The 23,727-nt window shown below is 37.0% G+C and overlaps 1 protein-coding gene and 1 pseudogene across 5 annotated transcripts in view; one reads left to right on the top strand and one right to left on the bottom strand.

The window, feature by feature from the left end:
• The window catches only part of ARHGAP29 (Rho GTPase activating protein 29), a 65,612-nt gene extending 55,393 nt beyond the window's left edge, over window positions 1-10,219 (top strand). For all 5 annotated transcript variants that reach the window (XM_045478347.1, XM_045478349.1, XM_045478350.1 and 2 more), the window contains 7 exons: window positions 207-346; window positions 625-813; window positions 1,084-1,221; window positions 5,040-5,272; window positions 6,489-6,819; window positions 6,945-7,053; window positions 9,071-10,219. In XM_045478347.1, coding sequence (XP_045334303.1) covers window positions 207-346; window positions 625-813; window positions 1,084-1,221; window positions 5,040-5,272; window positions 6,489-6,819; window positions 6,945-7,053; window positions 9,071-9,960 — 2,030 coding nt within the window. In that variant the 3' untranslated portion in view covers window positions 9,961-10,219. The remainder of the gene's footprint in view (window positions 1-206; window positions 347-624; window positions 814-1,083; window positions 1,222-5,039; window positions 5,273-6,488; window positions 6,820-6,944; window positions 7,054-9,070) is intronic.
• A 12,458-nt stretch (window positions 10,220-22,677) lies between these two features.
• LOC123596824 lies at window positions 22,678-23,487 on the bottom strand (annotated as a pseudogene).
• Between the last annotated feature and the right edge of the window lie 240 nt (window positions 23,488-23,727).

Below are 23,727 nucleotides of genomic sequence, written 5' to 3'. Positions count from 1 at the left end.
TTACCCATTGCTCAAATATTTAATAAATGTTTACCTTGAAGAGATCTATAAATTGAATGTTTATTTTGATGTTACAGACTCAAATTAACAGCTTTTTGTAATGCATGAATTATTACAAGGTCTAAAGATTTTTTAAAACTTAGTATCATGTGTTATAATTTTTATGCCATTTTATAATTCTTATACTAATTTATTTCTGTTTCAAGGACCCAACTCCCTTGGAACATTTAAGAAAACATTGATGTCAAAGGCAGCTCTCACTCACAAGTTTCGAAAATTAAGGTCCCCCACAAAATGTAGGGATTGTGAAGGCATTGTAGTATTCCAAGGTGTTGAATGTGAAGAGGTAAGACATTTCTGGAATTACATTAGCTCCTTTATGCTCTTTTCTGTATACTTTTTTGTTGCTAATTTTATTGATTGAGATCTCTTGCAGGTATATTTTTAAGAAATTAAACTATAGTGTACTTTCTGTAATTTTATATTTCATTCAGATATTGAGTGTATTTCAAACACCAGTACCTTTTAAACTCGTTTTTGTTATGTTACCACTCTACCTAGTTTGCTCTGTTGTTCACAGCTTTAAAGTGAGTGAACCATGTTTTAACTGTTATTTTCTTGTAGTGTCTCCTTGTTTGTCACCGAAAGTGTTTGGAAAATTTAGTCATCATTTGTGGTCATCAGAAACTTCCAGGGAAAATACACTTATTTGGAGCAGAATTCACACAAGTTGCAAAAAAGGAATCAGATGGCATCCCATTTATACTCAAAATATGTGCTTCAGAGATTGAACATAGAGCCTTGTGTCTACAGGTACATTGTAACTCTTAAAATTAAGTTTAAAAACACAAATCCCTATGTGATTTGTTCTAATGGTGAGACTTTAAAGGAAAACAGTGCTCTCAATTTTTAATAAGGAACTGAATTTATTCAGATTTATTTGGAAAATACCTCACTTGGCCCTAGTTTTTTTTCCTTAATTATTAAGAAAAATTGAAATAGACGCATCAGATATATTTATATGTCTTCATTTAACCATTGATACTAAAGGAGAATTTTGCCCAATTTTTCCATTTTCTTAAGGGAATTTATCGTGTATGTGGAAACAAAATAAAAACTGAAAAACTGTGTCAAGCCTTGGAAAATGGAATGCACTTGGTAGACATTTCAGAATTTAGTTCACATGACATCTGTGACGTCTTGAAATTATACCTTCGACAGGTAACGTTTTCATCCTTGAAAAGTACCATTAAACAGAAAGAAAAAATATGACTTGTGTTTTGCTGATAACATTTACTACACATATATTTTCATTGACATAGACTATATCGATGTGTCTCTAATTATTGTACAGATCAAAGAGTATATTAAATACATATATAGTTTAAAGACGAATAATAATCAAAACATTCATTTCCCATCACCTCACTTAAGGAAATAGAACATCACCCTGTAGAAGGCTCCTGTGTGCCCTTCTCCAGTTGTGGTGCTCAACTCGGCCTCTGGGCTCTTTTCTAACCTTGTTAATACCTCCTTCTCTTTTCTTAATAGTTTTAATACCTGTTGTATATTCCTACACAGTGTGTCGTTAATGTGTCATTGAGGACTGAGAGGTAATGAGTTTAGGTAACTGAGAGGAAAGCATAAATCTAGCTATGTAAGCAAAGGCCATAGTCCAACTTTACCTTCATTGATATTCTCACATAGCTAATGTGGGAGGCCAGTGGGCAAGATCATGAATGCATCCTGGGAATGTGAAGTTCAGTGTATCTGGGGCATCTGCAGGGCTTTCAAATAAGCTGAGTACTGGAGATTTAGCAGGAATATGGTCATGGGTGGGCTGCTCTGTATTTTTTCTTTTTATGCTCATTGTTGAATCTGGGGCTTTTAGGAGTAGATCCAAAGAAAAGACTCCTGTGGGATAAAGTAATAATCGGCCTTAGTGGCTTCAGGCAGCAGTTCATGGAGCAGTTGTAGAAACAATCAGCACATTGTTATGATGAGCCAAATACAAAAAAGATACGGGTCAAGTGTGGCTGCATTCTGTCCTTGGGTGAAAATGAAGAGAGAGTCACAGAGAGCAGAGCAGTGATGGTCTTGGCCATGTCCATCTGGAGTTCTGTTCTGCATCTAGATCCTTTTTAATTATTGTGAATATCTGTCATCCTAGGATCTCCCTTCACCTTCTCCCCTCTGAGGGGGACACCTGTCTTCTGTGTCTTGTCTTCCTATTCATGGTTTATGTTCCTGTTTTGGTCATGCCATCATTGAGCAAGGTGGAATAAGAGTAGATTCTTGAAATCTTATTTATCTGTATATGTCTTTATTCTGCTTTCTTAAATGGGATGAAAGAGTATGGATAGTATGGAAGGTTATAGTATCTTACTCTAGAAATTCTTTTCCTTCACAATTTTGAAGACTTTTTTTTTTTTGAGACATTTTTTATTCTCCTTGAAGCCTGAAATCTTTCTCATTTCTGATTTTTTTGTATGAGGGCTGTTGTTTTCTCTTTGAAAGCTTGTCAAATCTTCTTTTCTCCCCATTGTTTTAAAATTTCACAACCTTGATGCCTTGATGCATGTGTCTTCTCCTCTGTCCTTCAAAGCACCCCACAAGCTCTGTCCTCCTTGGCCTTTTGTTCTTGGGACTAATTTTGTTGCTCATTTCCTCCTCTCTGTTTTCTCTGTATTTTCTTTCTGGAACTTAAATGTGTATACCTGACACCTTATACTGGTTCTCTAGTTCCCTCATCTGCTCTCTGTTTTGTTTTTGTTTTAACACTTTTTAAAAAGATTTCCTCAGTTTTATTTTCCACATCTACTTTGATCTATTTCATTTCTGAGATCATGGTTTAATTTCCAAGAACTTGGCTGTCTGTTCCTTTTACAGCATCCTTTTTTAATGAACGTAATATTTTATTTATCTGAGATATTCACAGCTTTTTTCTAAAAAGGATTCTTTGCTTAACCTTCAGCACTATTCAGTAGGAATATAATGTGAGCCCTATATATAATAGTAAAATTTCTAGGAGCCACATAAAAAGGTGAAGTTAATTTTCATACTTAACATACTGAAATATCATCTGAACATCTAATCAGTATTTTTAAATTATTAGAAGGAAAGGTTACTGAGTCTTTGAATTCTGGTGTGTATTTTTCATATAGAGTACATGTCGTTTAACCACATTTCCAGTGCTCAGTAGCCCTGTGTGGCTAGTGATTGCAATATTGCCAGTTCTAGACCTTCATTTGGTTTTTTTGAAACTTATTTTGATTTCTGTCTTCTGTGGTTGTCTACTTGAAATGGAAGAATTGGAAATTGAAGTCTCTTTGGAAGTTTTTGAATACATGAAGGCTTTAAAGATTCTGAGCTTTAGTGTCATCTAGAAGGGCTATTTGGGAAACACCTGATGTCTGTATCTCTAGGTCTGTGCTCTCAGGCTGGCTTCATACCCCACAGAAGGGTCTTTCCCTGCCTATAGGTGTGGTGCCAGAACTCTGTGAGCCAATTTGGGTAAGAAGACCCCATGGTCTCTGCCTCAGCATGCATCCAATCACTAAATCCCTATTTTTAGAAGTTGACCACCTGTTGTTTGTGCTTGACATTGCCCATCCAGAAGCCCTCTCTTCTACACTGCCCAGAGAAAAAAAATTCTCACACTTCTGGGGAAGAGGTTGGTCAGAAGCATGTTGCTGAGACAAGGATCTGGATATCTAATACTTCTTAAATAGTTCACCGTTCTCCAGGATCAGAGTACCTAGTGCTGACAGTTCCTGAGTCTCCTATAAATTGTGTTGTTTCTCATTTCACCTTTCTCAGGACTGCTGTCATTACTTATTTATCTGCTCTTCAGTGGTGAAGTGTTGCTTTTATCTACATTCCTTTTCTGCTAGTCTTGTGGGCTTAACTGTGTTTTAGTGGGGTTGCAGAGGGAAAGAAACTAGGTACAAATGTTGGATCCGTCATGTTAGCCCACAAAACTATTTATATTTCTTTTTACAGGATGTTCACATTTGCAGAATTCAGCTGAGAAATGGAGACAGAGTACCTCTGAATGACTTTTAATCTCACAATGAATCATCCTTTATCTCTCCTAGCCAGTCAGGGAGAGGAAATAAACGGAGTCCAGTACTATTCCGTCTCAGGAATACTGTGGGACCAACACTTTAGTGTGGGGAAACTATTCAATTCTTACAGTATTAGAAAGCAGTCTTCATTTTACTTATATATGGGAAATTTGAAACCTCAAGAGGCTAAGTGACCTCCTTTAGATCCCAGAGTAGTAGGGGTAAAAATTAATGTCAAGGCTTCTCCTCCAGCAGGGGAGATCGGAGAGGTGGGTGCCAACCTCACCACAGATAGTGTAGGACACCAGCTAGCCAGAAATATGCTGTTTCCATTGCTGAGCAGTGTAAACGTTGGAATCAGTTATGCCAGTAGGGAGATCATGCCCCTTGATAGTTTGAGAGAGGAACTTTTCTTCAACCCACTTAGGGCAATTCAAGTTGTGCTTAAAAATTAGATAAAATGTTGACAGTGTCTTTCTTGTAAGCCATAATGTCTTATGCTGGTCTTCAGTCTGGCCAAAGTAAAACACAAGGACCCTGTATTATTTTGTTCTCTGTCTACCCCATACCAATAAAATTCAGAATATAAACTTTTTCTAGTTAATGTTATTAATACGACTTTTAATATGGTTTTAATAAAACAGCTCTAGATCTTGCTAACTTTGGGGCAGTCATGAATGTAATTGGTATAGGGTACAGCAGAGTTTTAAATTCCCATCATGCAGCTTTAGGTTTTAAAAAAGTTTTACTGATTATCAATCAACTCATATTTAATATAGATATAATTTTTGGCAATGTCAGATTCACCTTATAGATCGCATCGGTAACAAACGTGTACATTTATAATGAGGATTAACCTTAAATCTTGTGAATCGTAATGGACATGCTAAATCACTCAGTAGCTAGTCAGTAAATTATTAACGGGGGAAAAATGGACAGATTGATATTCCTAATGTAATCTTATTTCTTTAGCTCCCAGAACCATTCATTTTATTCAGATTGTACAAAGAATTTATAGACCTTGCAAAAGAGATCCAACATGTAAATGAAGAACAGGAGTCAAAAAAGGATAACTCCGAGGACAAAAAATGGCCGAGTATATGTATAGAAATAAACCGAATTCTTATAAAAAGCAAGGACCTCCTAAGACAACTGCCAGTGTCAAATTTTAACAGTCTTCATTACCTCATAGTTCATCTTAAGCGGTAAGAATTTTGTATAAGACAAGCATTCATTAGTGGGTGGAAATCAGTGTTTTCATTTTGCTTTTTTTGGTTTTTTAAAAATTGTAGCAAAATACACATAAATTGACCGTCTTAACCACTTTTAAGTGTATGGTTCAGTAGTATTAAGTGCATTCATATTGTTGTGATGTTTTTAAAAGGAAAATTTTCTTTCTAATATGTGTTAGGGAAAGGGAGACATTGAATATATGTTCTTACAGCTAACATCCTTCCTTCAGTTGCCTCCTATGTGCCAGGCTCTCGCTGGGAAAATAAGGATGAGAATGTAAGGTTTCTGTCACCTGTTGTGCTTGTCAGCCTCGGGGCAGACCTGCAGACAAGTGCAGTTGCAGCACGGTTCTTGTTCTAAGGGACCCGTGCACAGCATGCAAAGGAACATGGGGGATTGGAAGGTCGTGAATCAGAGAAGGTAGCCCTTAGCCAGATGTGAAGAACTGGGTGGTGGTTTGGTGACCAAGAATCTGAAAAGGCATTCCGGGTAGGAGGTAACAGACACAGAGACACGAGATAAGTTTGCATTTGGGAAGTATAGGTAATTCAGTTAGGCTAGGACAAAGCAAGCAGTAGCTTGAAGTGAGTTAGGTAGAGGCCTGATAAAGTCATACATACCTGCCAGATGAGTTGACTGTCTTCCTTCTGTACCTACTGAAGAATTTTGATCCAGGAATTTAACATGTTCGGATTTGCTCGTTAGGTCTTTCTGGCAGCCATATGGAGAATGAGTTGGAGGGGGTCCTCTACTGCAGTTCAGAACTTCTTGGGTAGTCTAGAAGTGAAAGGTGTGGAGAGCTTGAAACAAGGCAGTAGAGCAGAGAGATCTTTTGGAGGCAGAATCAGAAGACTAGCTGTGGCAGTGAGAGAGAAATCGACAATGTTTAACTTTCCAGCATAAACACCTGGAGGATGTGCTATATACTAAGATGGGAGCAGCTCTTAGGGTTTTTTTGCTTCTGCTTTTCTGCTGGTAAAACTTTAGTAGTTCTTTCTACTTAATTAAATTTAATCCAATACTGTGAAACCCAATTTTCTGTGTGGTCAATATCTAATCAAATAAATATATCCTTTTTCTAGACTTGTACCACCCATTTTTCCTCCACCCTTCCCAACCCATAGTAAACTACCATCAAGGAAATCTAATAGGCGAATCTTATACAGTTTTCTGTGTTGTATTTCACAGAGTCGTGGATCATGCAGAAGAAAACAAAATGAACTCCAAAAATTTGGGGGTGATATTTGGCCCAAGTCTCATTAGGCCAAGGCCCACAACAGCACCTGTCACCATCTCCTCTCTTGCTGAATACTCAAATCAAGCACGGTTGGTAGAGTTCCTCATTACTTACTCACAGAAGATCTTCGATGGGTCCCTGCAGCCACAAGATGTAGTTGTGTGTAGTATAGGTGGTGTTGCATCTCATGTTGATCAAGGCTGTCTTCCAAAGCCTCTATTGTCACCAGAAGAAAGAGACCCAGAACATTCTACGAAGTCACTGTTTTTCTCTTCAAAGGAAGTGAGTTTTGACCTTTATGGAATTGTGTTGGAAATTTGTAATGTTTGTATTAGTAAGTTAAAAATCTTTGAATTGTTTTAAGGTGTGTTTTACTTCTTACATTTAAAATTCTTCTCCATCAACAGGATATGCATACTGTGGGTAGTGAAACCAAAAGTTTTGAGCCAGCTACATCATTTGAGGAATCAGAACGAAAGCAAAACGCATTAGAAAAATGTGATGCATGTCTCACCGGTGAGTAGCCATTTAAATACATGTTTGCTGACTTAAAACTGTGCCAGTTAACTATGTCTAAAAGCCAAAATGAGTGAAGTCAAAAGAAACCAGAGAAAGAAATTTCATTAGTAAATGGATCTTTACTGGCTATTAAAAAGTTGCTCTATACTATACCTTACATTTGAATGAATGTCATTCTTTACAATAAGACATCTTGGAATTCATAGTCGTTTTTGTTCCCTTTCCAAAAGTTCTTTTTCATTTTTGCCTTCAAGTAAAGTCAAGGCAGAAATGTGTTGAACAGTAGGAATTATCATACAATCTGTTAGTATATAGAGTATTGTATTGACCTAACTGCTCATACCAAATCAACTAGAATCCTAAAATTAAAAATAGACTCTTAAAACTCCTCTAAAACTTTTTTCAAGTGCTTTTACCTGTCACCTTTCATGTATTAAGCATAAATATGTGTATATCTTTTTTTATTTACTTGACTACAGTCAATTTATTCACTGTATGATAAGTTTAGTTGCAGGGGTTAGCTGTCAAGCTGGTGAAAGGCTTCCATTTGTTACTATAATTCGATATACCACCACAGCTAACTTCCAGTTTTTAAAAATGTAGTGATATACATTAAATTTGATGTGTAATCCTGTATCAATGATCATAGTCTGACAGGATCTAAAAGGTAAGGAAGCTAACATTCATTAAGTATTTGCCTGCTCTGTGCTAAGCACTGTGATTATTGTTCGATTCCGTATATCTGAGTTGATCTTCATAACAATTCTGTGCTGTAAGGTAGGTAGTACCAGCCCCATTTGACTCATAGCCTAATAGTCTGAGGGTGGTTAAATAAAGTCAAAGGTCATGCCCCCAATAAATTGTTGAGTCAGTATTTGAACTTATATCTGTGCTTATTTCACTCTTGTGATCTAGGGCTCCCAATTAGGAACAGCAGTTTTCATAAATGTCCTTTTTCTGAAAGCATATTACATATCAGAAAATTGTGAACACTTTTCATGATTACATCATTTAGGCCACACATCATCATAGATACAATTATGATTTTTTTTTCTTGGTAGATGAAGACAGGGACAGTGACATTGCCTTGGCCAGTGCAAAAGCGGTAGAGCTGAGCTAAACCCAGCACGTGGGCCTCAGAGTATGCACTCTTACCCATTACACGATAAGTTTGTCCCTCGGAACTTAAGGAACATATTTTAGTTGGTGCCCATAGCCCGACCACAACCGCTCAGTTCCCTTAGAGTGGTCCTCAAATGTGGGGAAGGACCTGGGAAAGAAACACGAGACAGCATTGCCCTGGAAGCCCAGGGGAGACAGGTCAGTGGTGTCAGGTAAGGAGGAAGGTCAGCTGAGATGAAGACTGACCAGTGATTCTGATGGCCTCCTGTCTGCAAAGCTCTGCCTAAGAGATGTGGGGGGAGGGCCCGGCAACGGGAAAGGACTGCCTGCTGTGCTCAGGGCAGCTGAAGTTCAAAGCCAGAATGGTGCCGAGGCACAGACTTGTTTGATGTTTTCCAGCAGTAAAGAGGAGCCATGAGCAGAGGGCTGGAATTTTCCAGGAATGGGAATTTTTCGGGGGAGACACTGCAAAAAAGGACAAGGTTTGAAGGAGCTGAGCATTCTAGTTTGAGAAAACGTGGGCCACGGGTCCAGACTGTAGGAGAGAGAAGAAAGTAAGCCTGGGGGTAAACAGTAAATGGGGAGAATGGTGTTGTCTTTACCAAAAACAGAACAATTCAACCTTAATGGGACAGGACGAATGTTATAGTGCATTTATTAGTTGATCAGATAAGAAGGGGCATCTAAGGCATCTAATAGGATATGTTCTCACTGTGGGTTGAATGTAACTGAAAATAGCAGATTGAGCTCTGCATGGATAATTGAGAATAACTTGGAAAAATACATAAGACTTTTGCTGTTTTGATTGGCTCTTCATCTATAAATCATTCAGACTCTCTTGTTAACCACATGCCATGAAATTAATTTTTAAATAAATCTTTTCCTTTTTTAGACAACAAAGTGGGTTTGCTTATAGACCTAGAGCTTGAATCAGCATCACAGAAGATGGACGATGTTTGTAAAACCTCCAAGCCACTTAATCTGAAATCAGATAGGGAAGCAAACAGTGTTGAAAGGCATGCTCCAAGGACCAAGATGAGACCTGTAAGTTTGCCTGTAGATAGACTACTTCTTCTGGCAAGCCCTCCAAATGAGAGAAATGGCAGAAATATGGGGACTGTAAATTCCGACAAGTTTTGCAAGAATCCTACCTTTGAAGGAGTTAGTAAGAAAGATACTCCTTCTGTTGGTTGTTCCAAATTGGATGGCTCTGAGCAGTCAACTCTACAAAGCCCTTGGGAGCAACAATGGGAACAAAATGGCCTAACTGTAAAGACCGCAGTGACTGTACCCAGTGCACTCCAGGACAGAGGACTGACAACGAGCCCCAGGATCACTGGGGGCCACCCAGTCAGTGCCGCCCAGCCCAGTAAGCCATATTCAGAACCAGTGAGGCCAGCGAGACAGGTGTCTGGGAGACGGTCCTCTGATTCCTGTCCTCCTGCTCCTGTCCGAGCGCCCAGAACACTGCAGCCGCAGCATTGGACAACGTTTTATAAACCACGTGCTCCCATTGGTGGTGTGAAAGGGGATGAGGAGAAAGCTGCAGCACCCTCCCCAGCACCGCCTCCCAGCACAACTCCCACCCCCCAGGGGCACGCGCTAAGAACAGTGCCAGACTCTGAAAACGCCCCAGCTGCCCCCACACAGCCCACCAGGAAGCCTAAAGAGAGCCCTGAGGAGCGGGACTTGCCTGATGTGCCACCAGCGTGTCAGAGACCAAGGCTAAAACGAATGCAACAATTCGAAGACCTTGAAGATGAAATCCCACAGTTTGTGTAGGGTTGTCAGAATTCAGCTTTTCTCTTTTTGTTGTTTTGTTTTGTGGTATTATGTTTTGTGAAAGAAACTTTTGACAGGGCCCCTTTTGTATAGTATTGCCAAATCATGGATTTTGCTATTTGTCGTCGTATTACATTATACTGTGTTGGTTATGTTGAATGGTAGATTGTTTTGATAGGGCCCCATCTGTGCCTCACTGGAATTATATGTATTTTTAAAGTTGTGAATAAATAGGTGGACTCATGTTTTTTAAAGTTCAGTTGATTTTTCCCATAAAATGGTTCATTTAAATGCATCCCTAATATATGATATAGTTCTTAACTAACAGGTGCAATTGGGGAAAATCAGCTTTATTTTTTGAAGTGAAACTACGTTGCTTATTTATAAAAGAAATATTTCTGAATGCAAGTGCCTGAAAGATCTTTGTTTGGTAGGATTGTTTTGTTCACACAATTTTATAGTGTGTCTTCGACCATTTGTATGGTATATATGTAACCTTTTATTTTTCAGTTGGCAGTTCACTTTTTAATATTTACATAATGGCCAAAAGGCTTGCAAATCTCTATTTAATTGCATTTTGGTTAATTGTCAGATTTTCCATGTGGTAGTCAATTGAATTGTACAAAGAAAGTGCACTTAAGCTTGTTTCTAAATTACATAGTTCAGCTATGCCTTATTTGGCTTTAGATGGTTTTAATACATTTAATATTTTTTTTACCTCTTGGCTTTGTTCTGCATAAACTTTTGTTGTTCGACAGTTCTGAACCTTTTGGTATTTTATATAATGGTCCAAAAAATGTTTTAAAATTCAATGCATTTCCTCTTCATATTGTCTGTTTTTTTTTTTTTTTTTTTTAAACCACTCCTTTGGTATGAAACGTTTTCGCTTTTAAGTAATTCTATGTACTTTTTCTACCAGGACTTTTAACCATTGACGATGTATGTTTCATCCAAATCATGCAGAGATTTATTTAGGTTGATTCTAAGAGTATAGTTCGATAAGGATCATTGTTTGGAACTTGAGAGAAGGTGTAGATGATTGGACAGATGTATTTCATTTATCAAATTCTCAGTTTTTAGAACTAGTACAGTCCTGTTATTTTCTGGGTTTCATTATTTTGCCTAAAATAGGGTATAAAAGGGACTAAAAAAGTAAAATAGCCTCTTTTCCTATGTGTGAATTATATTTGTAACAAATGCTTTTATATGACCGTGTTATAGTTGATAAAAAATGTGTGTGTGTGTGTGTGTGTGTGTGTGTGTGTGTGTATACATGGCTTCTCATGTATAAATTAAGTTCTCATGGCTTCTCTGAAATTGTTGCCTCTTAGGGCATGAGACTTTAAGATTTATTAACTGTTGGCTTAATGGTCAACACTTGGGCTCATACATCCCTTACTATATAACATGGAATGCATTTATGGGACATTGCTGTTATAGCTCTATGTGACATTAGAGACTAGGGAGAAATGAGTAACTCACTCCTTTGTTCTGGAGCCTTGTTGTTAGTCTTTATTGTACAGAATATAAAAGAATCGTATTGCTTCAAAAACCTAAAAAGTAAATAAGAGCCAACATTTATTGAGCCCTCTCTTTGTGCCATGAACTCTGCTAAATCCCTACATAAATGATTTCATTTCAGGTTCACTGCAACCTATAATATGTAGGTAAGTACTTTACTATTCCTGTCTTATAGATAAGGAAACTGAGGCTTAGTTATGATGTGCTCTAGGTTCCTCTGGTATCACAGTTGGAGTCAAGTCTCAAACTGGTTATCAGACTCTTGATGGTTACTACTCTTACTGTGTTATTACTAAGTATTATTAGTATTTAACAATATAAAATGCACCTTAAAAATTTTTTCATTGTGGTAAAATATGTGTAACATAAAATTAGCCATTTTAGCCATTTTTAGGTATACAATAACATTAACTACATTCACATTATTCTGCAACCGTTACCACTATCCCATCTCCAGAACGTTCTCATCATCCCATACTGAAACTTAGAAAATATACCTTTAAGTTCCTTCAGTTTTCTTTTAATGTATTGAGACAACAGAGTCAAAACATATGTCATAGAATCAACTGGCGTCTCTGTTTCCCCATACTGTTAAAGCTCACATGTGAGAGTTCCACTTGGGCCTTTCTGTCTTTAGGGCCCTCTGGCGTCTCATCCAGCTTAAACCGTCAGTCTATGGGTGCTTCTAGTTTCCTGAGACATTAAGCAAGTATCTCCCAGAAGATGTTGCTGTTTCTAGAGTACTCACTGTGCCCTACTCTACTCAGTAACATGGCAGCAATTCCTCATAGGAAATTGTTTTATGACACATGGAAAGAATGTGAGTCAAGGGAAAGAGCAATAGTGGGGAGTCCTTTTAGAGCTGCCACGTCACTAGAAAGGTTTGTGGAAAGCATCTCATTCAAGTTTGCAAGAAGTCATTTGTGAAGGGTTGATCCAGACTTTCTTAGATAGGCTTATTTTACATAGTGAGAAGTTAATTAGCATCTATGAATATTTAAAGTCACTTTTAGTGCACTTCAGGCAATGTATTTCTTTTGATGTAGAGATGAAGAAGAGATGATCCCTGTGAAGGACTTGTCCAGAGATCTCAGAAGCAAATGAAATCACACCTCCCTTCCTTGAGTGATTAAAATTAATTTAAACATGATACTAAAGCGACACTACTTCCAGCTAACATTGTGTTGCTTACAGCATTTGTACAGCTATAAAAGTCTCTTTCAATGGCAACCATTGTATATTTTATGATAAGTTATCATCAATGTAATCTCTGGGTTTTTCTTTCCTAGAGGCAAGAAATTGTTTTGATGTGCTGATATGATTATATATGTAGATAATTCAGTAACATCTGGAGTTTAGCAAAGTTGCTACATTCACAATATGCAGATGTCCGTTATATTCCTACATATCAGTAATTAATAGGCAATAAAATTTTTTGGAAGGATCTCTTAAAATAAGTTCGAAATACCTAAGAATAAATCTAACAAAATATATACAAGATCTTCATGGAGACAATCTAAACTCCATCAAGAAGCATTTAAAGAGATCTTGGAAAAAATGGAGTGCTCTGTGATGTGCATGGAATGGAAGCCTCAAAATTGTAAAGGTGTTCATTTACCTGTCACTTATCGATTCAAATGTAGGGTCATCCAATGTAATTTTGAAAGTAAGCTGCAGACATGATTCCCCATCCCGCCTAAATACTTTAATGATATTTCCTTGAAACAAGAACACTCCTACGGAACCATAGTATGACAATCAAAATCAGGAAATTAACATTGATGTAGGACATCCAATCCATAGACCACATTCAAATGTGCTGATTGTCCCAATGTTCTTTGCTCCAGCATCCCTAGGCAAGATCAAATGGTGCATTTCGTTGTCCTGTCTTCCTACCTCCTTTGACCGGGAACAGTTTTTCAGTCTTTTCTTTCATGACCTTGATTTTTTGAAGAGTATAAGCCAGGTACTTTGTAGCATGTCCCTACATGGGTTTATCCAGTTTTTCCTCAGGATATACATTTTTGTCAGAAATGATATTCTTCTCATTATATCCTACCAGGAGATCCACAATGTCAAATTGTCCCATTGCTGGTCATGTTAACTTTGATCACTTGGTTTAGGATAGTATCTATCAGTATTGTCTATTTTAAAATTAATAAAAAGAACTTTGTGAGGAGAGTTTTTGAGACTGTGAAGGTCCTGTTTCCCATCAAATTGTCACCAGTTTGAGTCTATTAACACCTGTTGCCTGAATCAATTATTACTCTTCTGGTTGCCAAATGGTGAATTCATCATTGCTTATGCTTTGATTGATGTGAGGAAAAGCAGTCCCTTCTCCATTCATTTATTGTTTATTCATTTATATCAATGTGGACTTATGGATTCCTCCTTTATTCAGTAAATTCCTATATATGACTATCATTTATTTCGATACTGAACTTTTTCCAGATTTGGTCTATGGGAGTCTATTACACCTTGCTTCTATGTCCTTTTGATTTAAAACAAAATTTTTTTTTAATGTTTATTTATTTTTGAGAGACAGAGGCTGAAGCATGAGCAGGGGAGGGGCAGAGTGATGGAGACAGAATCTGAAGCAGGCTCCAGGCTCTGAACTGTCAGCACAGAGCCCGACGCAAGGCTCAAACTCATGAACCATGAGATCATGGCCCGAGCCAAAGTAGGACGCTAAACCGACGAGCCACCCACGCTCCCCTGTCCTTTTGATTTTTTTTAGCTCTTCCTTATTTTTTGGCACATGAAGGTATCCCAAGCTTATCTTGTACTTTTTCCTGAGGAACATTGGTTCCTTTAAATGGAAAATAGTATATGGAAACCAAGACCTGAGAAGTGCTCATTGCTTTTGGAGAGTCATTGGTTTTAAGCCCTATTGGCAGACAGGTCAAAGAAATACATGTGTGTACACACAGACATATGCTATATGTGTATCTATATATACATATATATTGAAAAACCTTGAGTTCACATTAGTACCTTCAATTCTAATTCAATAGTTTAGAGTTTAGTATTTCCCTTTCCATATTTGTAACTCCTTTCTCTCATAGTGAGGAATCTGGCTCCCATAAACCTAAATATATTATTTGCTTACTTTTTATGTTCCAGCCTCCTGACAATGCTAGCTGCTGCATTGGGCCACCTAGCTCCAAATATGTCAAATATGTCAGCCACCACTGCACTGCCCTGACCACACGACTCCCTAATAACACCAGTTGAAACCCTAGTCTCAACCACAAGGACCAGGTCAGCTGAGCCTTGACCCTAATGATGTCAATCCTAACCATTCGATCCTCAGCCGTGGTCATCTGGCTGAATCTTCCACCCCAATCAGAAGGAAGGGAAAGGACAAATTCATGATCTTTTGATAATAAGCAAGTATTAAGTATTTGTTTACTAAATTCACTAGGACAAGTCTGCAAATGAAAGGTTATACATATATATCAGCAATGTTTAAACATACATTGGTATATTTGTGAAATTCATAGAATGTTTTAAGTTATTTTAATATCCCTTTTGTTCCCACTCTAATACTTGCAAGTAAATTTTAAATATTAATACTTCCTGAATAACTAAGCCATATTACATATGCTGTTTTTTAATGTCTTTACAACTAAAGTTTATTACCCTATATACATAAAATTAACATGCTTTTCAGAAAATAGGGTGAAAAAGACTACTTTCCCATGTTTCTGAGTTACAAATGTGAATAGACCAATGAGCTTTTCATTGTCTAGAGAGTGATAATTGGTAAATGAATGTGGCCCTGAAATAAAATCAGGGCACAGACCAAGTATGGTAAGATCTTATTTACAATTGTAGGCACAAAGCCTGACACATGGTTGCTCTCCACTAAATTAATTATCTGTATCTCATTTGATTTTACACCAGAAATTTGCTTTTTGAGATCTACTTCCAATGAATTAAAAACTTTCCTGCATCCAGCTATTTTCTTCAAAGTTGTGAGAGTTCATCTAGCCGGGTGCCAGTGAAATCAGTCCATGGTGGTAGTATTCAGCACAGGAGAAAGCTGTGAACCTATGAATTCCCCGTCGACAAGTGCAGATACGTATTTAACTCAGATTCACTGGGAGATTTAAATGACTTTTTGTTTTAACTTGAGTCATAAATGCAGAAGTGTATAATATATGTGTATCGTTTAAAGGATAAAATGAACTCTCAATATCCCCTTCAGAGAATGTTAGGGAGACACCAGAGCAGCCTCCCTGATCACATGACTGTCTCTTCCCCTCCTCCGACACACACCCTCTCTGGTGTAACCTCTGTCTTGAATTCTATGTTCACCATTTCCTGGCTTTTAAAAAAATTTGCTACCTATATATTATTTAATTTTGACTGTTTTAACCTTTTACCAGAGCATCATTGAATCTTTTGTGGCTTCTTACATTCATATTTTTGAGATTAATCCATGTAAATGTTTGTAGCTGCAAGCATATTTTTCCTTTTTTTTAACTACTGTAAAGTATCCCTGTGGTAAATTTACCAAGGCAAGAATTCTTAACTGCCTTTTTCAGATGAGCAAATAGACTTCAAAGAGATTAAATAACTTAACTTTATGTTATGTAGCTAATAAGAAAGGGTGCTAAGACTTGGACCCAGGTGTCTTTATTATAAATGCTGTCATTTCTAAATACATCTTCAATTTTTAAGCCAGAGGCTGTCATAAGTAATATACTTTCAGGCTAAAGTTTTTCTTACTAGTTGCTAGGATACTAAAATTTAGGGTTATATTCCAACTCCAAGGTCATTTTTAGTGTACATGCGTATTAAAGTTTATTCATTTCTTAAAACCACTGCATCTAAAATTGGTGAAGTTTTTCTGGATTGCAGCAAATTTTGTAGGTTAAACTTTGCTAATAATGAGAGAATAACAGAGCAGTGATGGAATAAACAAACAATTCTACCTCTCCACACTCAGTTCCAAAAGAATAGTTTGGAAAACAGTGCTGTAATGGAGAGCTATTAAGGAATTTAAGTATATAGGGAATAGTGTTTGCATGAGATCTCCTAGCTTCTGTTTATAATCAGGAAAAGAGTCAGCAACCCAGGTGAGAAATAGGTCCTAAATTAAGCCACTGACCTAATTCCAGTTTATTTTTAGGAACATAATTGACAGGGATTAGTGACCCATTGTGAATGTGGAGTTAGTGAATGTTGAGGGTGGAGTTGGCAGGGTAGAGAAAGTGATGCTTACCCTGGAAGCCAGGGACAGAGTAGTTCTTTTTACATGCTAGAAGTGAAAACAAAGGATTGAAGTTAAACATCTTACTTGCTCCTTTAGGCAGAATGAGATCCCATGACTGGTAGTAAAACAGAGGCAGATTTTGTTTCAGTGCTCTCTAAGGAATCCATTTATGATTAGAACTGTTTATAAATAGAATGCATTATCTTGTGATTTGGTGAATTCCTCAAAACCGGAAAAGTATTCAAGGCAAACACTAACCTCCTATAAGGATTATTACTACGGAGGAAGTTGGGCTAGATCTGTAAAGTCTTCAAGCTCTGATCATAATTTTATGACCTTGAATTTAAAGTGAAGGAGATGTTTCTAAAATCACTGCATTAAGCAATTTTAGTTTTTTCATTATGCCCCTCTTATTAATGTAGGCAAGGAAACATTATACCTCATTAGAGACATCATTAAAGACTTTTTAAAGTGCTGGGGGGCAAAAGTCAACCCAAAATTCTATGTAGAATAAAAATGTTCTCTATAAATGTGAAATGTAGAAGTTTAAAAAAAAAAAGTTACTAGCAGGGCTGCATTAACTAAAGTCTGTAGAGAGGTCTTTAGGCAGAAGGAAAGTGATCCTAAGTAGAAATACAGAAATGGAAAGAAGATTTTTACAAAAAGTGAATGCGAGTGAATTTTGACTGTTACAAAACAATACTGGCAATGTGAAGTTTAAAAATTTTGTAGAGTCAGAATACATGGTAACAATAATATGGAAAAGGTGGAAAACATGGAAGAATAAAGTTCTGGTATCATCAAGGAAGTGGTAAATACAATAATTTGTATTAAATTTAACCCAAATGTGTATCATAACATCAAAAAGAGTAATCCAAAAGAAGACAAGACAGAAAAAAAAAAAAAGTAAATGAAACAGTGGGTCAGATAGAAAACAAGTAGTTGGATAGTAGGTATAAAATCACCTAAATCAGTAATTACATTAAATGAAAATGGATCAAATACTTCAAGTAATAAGCTAATGTCAGATTGGGGAAGAAAACAAAGCCTGCGTATGTATTTCTGATTTACAAGACACACATATTAAGTAAAGGTGCATAGAAAGTACAAGGATGGCAGAAAATCAACCATATTACAGCTAATGAAAAAACAGGTGTAGCTACAGTAATGTTAGATAAAACAGATTGAAGTCGGGAAGCATTACTGGAGAGGAAGAGGGATATTCTGAAATGGTAAGCCAGTTTACCAGGAAGATTTCACAATTGTAAATAACATTATTTCAGATTTATAAGGCAAAAAATAGACAACTAAAAAGAAAAATGGACAATCCACAATCATAAGGGTTACTTTAACATACCTCTAAACGAACAGAAAAAAAGTAGGAAAAATAATCTGAAGAACAGTTAACAAACTTGATGTGATTGATATATAGAAAATACTGCCAACAATGACAATGTTTTACTTAAAACCATATTTAAAATTTATCAAAACTGACAATAAGCAGGCCATAAAGGAAGCCCCAAAACATTTCAGAGGATCAAAATAATTGAAAATATGCTCTGACTTCAGGGAAATGATGCTCGAAATCAGTAACAAAAGATTACTAGAAAATTCTCAGGTGCCTGGAAATTAAACAGAACACACTTCTAAATAATCCATGGAACGAAGAAGAAATAACAGGCTTTAGAAAATATTTTAAGCTGAATGATAATGAAGATGTGCCATATCAAAAGTTGTGGGCTACAGCTAACACAATGCTTGGAGAGAAATGTATAGCCTTAACTATATTTACTAGAAAAGTTGAAAGACTAAAATCATTTACACTTCATCTCAAGAAGCAAGAAGAGTAAAACAAAGAATGCAGAAAGAAGAAAACAAAAATCAGAAATCGGTGAAATAGAAAACGAAGCTAAGGTCACTTGGGTGGCTCAGTCAGTTAAGTGTCTAATTCTTGGCTTCAGTTCAAGTCATGATCTCACAGTTCCTGAGATGGAGCCCCACATTGGGCTCTGCACTGATTGAATGGAGACTGGGATTCTCTCTCTCCCTCTCTCTGCCCCTCCCCCATTCTCTGCCCCACCCCCCCCACTGTCCCTCAAAATAAATATTTTTTTAAAAAAAAGTTAAACAGGGGCGCCTGGGTGGCGCAGTCGGTTAAGCGTCCGACTTCAGCCAGGTCACGATCTCGTGGTCCGTGAGTTCGAGCCCCGCGTCAGGCTCTGGGCTGATGGCTCAGAGCCTGGAGCCTGTTTCCGATTCTGTGTCTCCCTCTCTCTCTGCCCCTCCCCCGTTCATGCTCTGTCTCTCTGTCCCAAAAATAAATAAACGTTGGAAAAAAAAAAAAAGTTAAACAAAAACAAGCTAAAAGCTTGTTCTTTGAAAAGTTTCAGAGAACTGACATACCCCCATTAAGACATCAATAAAAAAAGAGAAAATAACATCAGGAATGAAAAATACATTATCATTGGAGACTACACCAACAATGAAAAGACGTGATGATAAAATGAACATTTAACATCAATTTTAAAATGTGAATAAGGACAAATACCTCAAAAAATTAAACTGACAACACAAATGGAAAATCTGGAGAGTGTCTTCTGTTAGTGGAAGTTGAATCAGTTATTCAAAAGTCTTTCCACAAAGACAATATAAAGCCTTTTCAGTGAGCTCTTTCAAACATTTGAGGAAGAAATTACCTTAATTTTAAACAAATTCTTCCAATAAATAGAAAAATGGAATATTTCCCAACTAAGTCCATCCTAATCATGATACCAAAATATGACAAAGGCATCATGATGTATAATAAGGGAACCTGAAATAGATACAAAAGATAATATCTCACTACCAAGTGACATAATTCTCAATGTATGCAAATGTGGCTTAACACTTGAGAAACCAATGTACTCTGCCACGTTAATTTTTATAAAGGGAGAAAAATAGTTAACATACAAATTGGAAAAAGGATTTGATGAAATTTAACAACCATTTATAAAAAATTCTTAGCAAACTATGAATAGAACTTCTGTAAACTGCTATACAGTCTACTAGCAGACATATCTGGTGGTAAAATACTGAAAGTTTTGCCCTTGAGAGCAGGAATGACACAAGGATTCCCATAATCACTTCTTCTATTCAACATTGTACTAGAGATTCTTGCCATATATAATAAGGCAAGAAAAGAAAATGAATGGCATAAAGACTAAAAAGGAAGAAATAAAATAGTCATTTGTTTGCAGATACTATGTACATAGAAAATCCAAATGAATTTACCGACTATTAGAATTAGTAGGTGAATTTAACAAACTTCTTGCAAGTACAGTACTCAAGTCACTTATATTTATAAATCAATACCAAATAGAAAATGGACTTTATGAAGTGATATCATTTAAAATAACACTCAAAACATCCAAGAGCTAAGAAGTCTAAGGGGAGATGTGTAGAGATATTTATTTCTATACTGAAATACACAAACTATTTTTTATATGAAGAACCAAACAAATAGAAGGATATTCCATTTTTGTGGGTTGGAAGATTCAAAATATGGAGATAGTAGTTCTCACCAAACTGGTGTAGACAGTCAACCCAGTCTTACTGATTCTTGTTAATTTTTACAGATGTGCTTTAAGGTACGTTAACATAGGCGGTCTTATGATCCTCAGAGGCAGAATAGGTGTTCTGAACTTTCCTTTAGTGGCCTCAAAGAGGATAACTGCCCAGAGGTAATATGGCTAGCAAGAGAAGAAGGTAGAAGAACCCACAAGCTTCTTTTTTTGACCTTTTTCTTTCTCCTCCACTCTCCCACCAGACTGCTCCAGTCTTGTTCTTCCTGGCTGTGTTCCCTCCTCCTAGGACCCCAGGCTGCATAAGGTACAGTCTAGGATTTAACCTACCTCAAAATCCACAGCTGAGTTTGTGTGTGCGTGCACGCTATATATTACAGAAATTTTATTCATTTAAATAAATCCCTTGAATTTAAACTTAGAAAAACCTCTCCATGCAGCACTGGGGCTTATAGGCTGACTGTTAGCAACTACTTTGGGTCCCACTCTAAACCAAGTGCTATTTGAGGGACCCCCTGGAGATGTGGGCCCTAAACATTTAACTGAATATTTATAATTAGCTTTGTAGAAAACAAAGTGTTTCTAGCTATCACCAGAAATTAAGACCCATTCTAGAACAAGCCCTAAATTATTTAGGATCCTGTAAAGACTTCATGTAATAAAGACAAAAATCTCCTAACATGACAGAGTTGAGTGGGTTATGTTAGTTGCAAATTCTTCTGGTTAGCCATTGAATAAGTCTTTTCTTTCCTCACTACTTCCCTTTGTTTAAACTAAATCTAATTTCAAAGGGAATTCTTTAAAGCCTATAATCTTATTTGGGCTAAGCTATTATCTGAAAACGTTCCTCGTAAAATAATGTTCCCAGAGCTGTTCAGGGTTTCCCCGATGTTAGCCAACTCCATTGAAATCACATAGAAGTCGTGACTGGCCAAATATTTGAGGTATGGTATGTGATCATTAAATGTATAGTTTTAAAACATTTTAGACATAACACTTGTTGGTAGTGGGGATGGACCACTGGGGACGCACTGGCCTGGGAATGAGGAAACCCGGGGACTTGACAGCCGTCCTCACATACTGGAGTGTGAAGAGATTACAGGAACACGGCTTGTCTGCTCCTTTAGAGAGAAGTGTGACCAGAGGCTGGGATTCATAGGTGGGCAGACTGCTGCTCAAAAATGTCAGGAAGCCATTTTACAGTTAGAATAGTTCTAAATGGAACATGTGACCCCGTGATTTCTCAGTCGGTGAGAACACATTCAAAACAAAGACTAGATGACCACATATCTCTTAAACATATTTCGAAAGGAATCTTTTGGAGGGAAAGATGTTGGTTTAAATCATCTCTCAGCCCTAAGATCGTTAAGGCCTTGAGGTGAGTGAAATCTTCCTCTTAGATATCGCCCTCTTTGTAATATCAGCAGGGAGCAGATAAACCTCGTTACCTAGTCCACACAGCATCCTTTGCTGACTGACATGGCTTGTGTCCTGTGCTCTCACCTCCCTGCCAGAGATCTTTATTCCTGTTTCCTGTTCTCCCATCTTCCTGGGCAACATGAATGTGATCTCACTGTTGCTGTATTCATAGATATTTGTTTATTTTATTTTTAGAATTGTATTTATTTATTTTTTAAAGTTTGAGAGAGAGACAGAGACAGAGTGAGAGTGGGAGAGGAACAGAGAGAGAGGAAGACACAGAATCTGAAGCAGGCTCCAGGCTCTGAGCTGATAGCATAGAGCCTGATGCAGGGCTCGAACTCACAGACCATGAGATCATGACCTGAGCTGAAGTCGGAAGCTCAACCAACTGAGCCACCCAGGCACCCCTAGAATTTTATAATATACATTAGATATTTCTGTAAAAGGTATTCCATTTTTCAAAGGAGTTTCTCCTATTTCCCTGTTCTATTTTCCTTAGAGCAATAAGCAATAATTACTACTCTCGTAAGTAAGCTGCTCGGTTGTATTGGACAGTAATTATATCTTTATGTTTTAAGGCTTATCACCCCAACCCCCCTTTCCTTTCACTGCACAGTTTCACTGCACCATTTCATAGTAAAATTGTACTCTGCTCAAATTCAAAGAGCCTGAACAAAAGCTAGAGGCCCAAGGATTTGGGGGTACTGATTTAGGAGCAGGGTCTACTGGCACAAACCTTCTAATTATTCATAACTACAAAAATAGCAATGAAAGCTACTTTAATGAAAAAGGAACTCGGGAATGAGATCATTAAATATAACTAAACACATTTTAAATATAAATGTCATGTATTTCCTGATTAGTGCCAGGTACATATCTAAGCTATCTATCCCGAATTCTGGTCTCAGAGAAAAAGGTCAGAAACCATTATAAGCAAGGTGCTTCACCTCGGCAGGTCCATTTAAAACAATGAGATCTTTTGGAACAATCATTTCAGTCTTTTTTTTTTTTTTTTTCACCAGAGATTTCCATTGGTCCTTTTCTTGGTAATCCATTTATGTCTGCACCCTTATAGTCTACTTTGCCTTTGTTTTTATCACGGGACTTTCAAAGAACTTCTTTAGGCCACATAGGACTAACAAAAGGGGACATCAGAGGGTATGTGTATTGCTCCAGGAATTTTTTGTAGATTCAGAGAAGAAAAGGAATGACAAGGCTACCAATGCACACCATCCTCCCAGGCTTGAGGTCCTGAACAGTGACCACCAGGCACAAGTGGAAATGTCGGCACCTCCGAAGAGAGGAAGATTTTTGTGTATTTTAGACAGCTTTAGGTCACATTGTATACATTTCTTTGTAATTCAATTCAACAAGCATTTAATGACAATTTACCATGTGCCATCCACTATACCAGATAATGCAGACAAAATAGAAGTTAAAAAATACTCCCTGTCTTTGTGAAGCTGACAACCTATTACTGTCAGAAGCTGGCCCTCAGGGAGTTCTAGTTTACATTTAGAAAAGTCCGGTTTGGCTAAATACCTTTTTTTTTTTTTCCAGGAATAATAGCAGAATTTTCCTGTATACAAAGTTTGAGGATACAAGCAAATGTTTATATTGAAACTAAAATAGTATGACTTGTATTTTTCCAAAAAGCAGATAATTTGAAAAATAGCCATTTATTGTATCTAGATACAAAAGGCATCAGAATTAATTATAGCCCTGGTTTGTACAAATATGGGTTGATAATGTGTCAATCAAATGTTACAAGTACAGGTATTAAAATGGCCAGTAAAACTAATTTATCTAATATGTACTGGCATAGTACTAAAATTACAGACTGGAAATTCTGCCATGAATCAATGACAACTAAGGTATGTGTTGTGTAAAGTGAGAATTCTTTACAACTTCTGGTCCCACAGTTAAGTATATTAGTCTAACTGCTCAAAAGGGGTCAAACTAGACTTCTGAAATTTATAGAGTTTTTATGTTGTTCCTAAATGGTTTTGGCTATGGTCTGTCTAACTCATTATGCACATACAT

The sequence above is a fragment of the Leopardus geoffroyi genome, chromosome C1 (genome assembly GCF_018350155.1).
Source record: "Leopardus geoffroyi isolate Oge1 chromosome C1, O.geoffroyi_Oge1_pat1.0, whole genome shotgun sequence".
NCBI lineage: Eukaryota > Metazoa > Chordata > Mammalia > Carnivora > Felidae > Leopardus > Leopardus geoffroyi.
The sequence above is the reverse complement of the archived record's forward strand: the minus strand, read 5'-3'. Positions and strand labels throughout refer to the sequence as shown.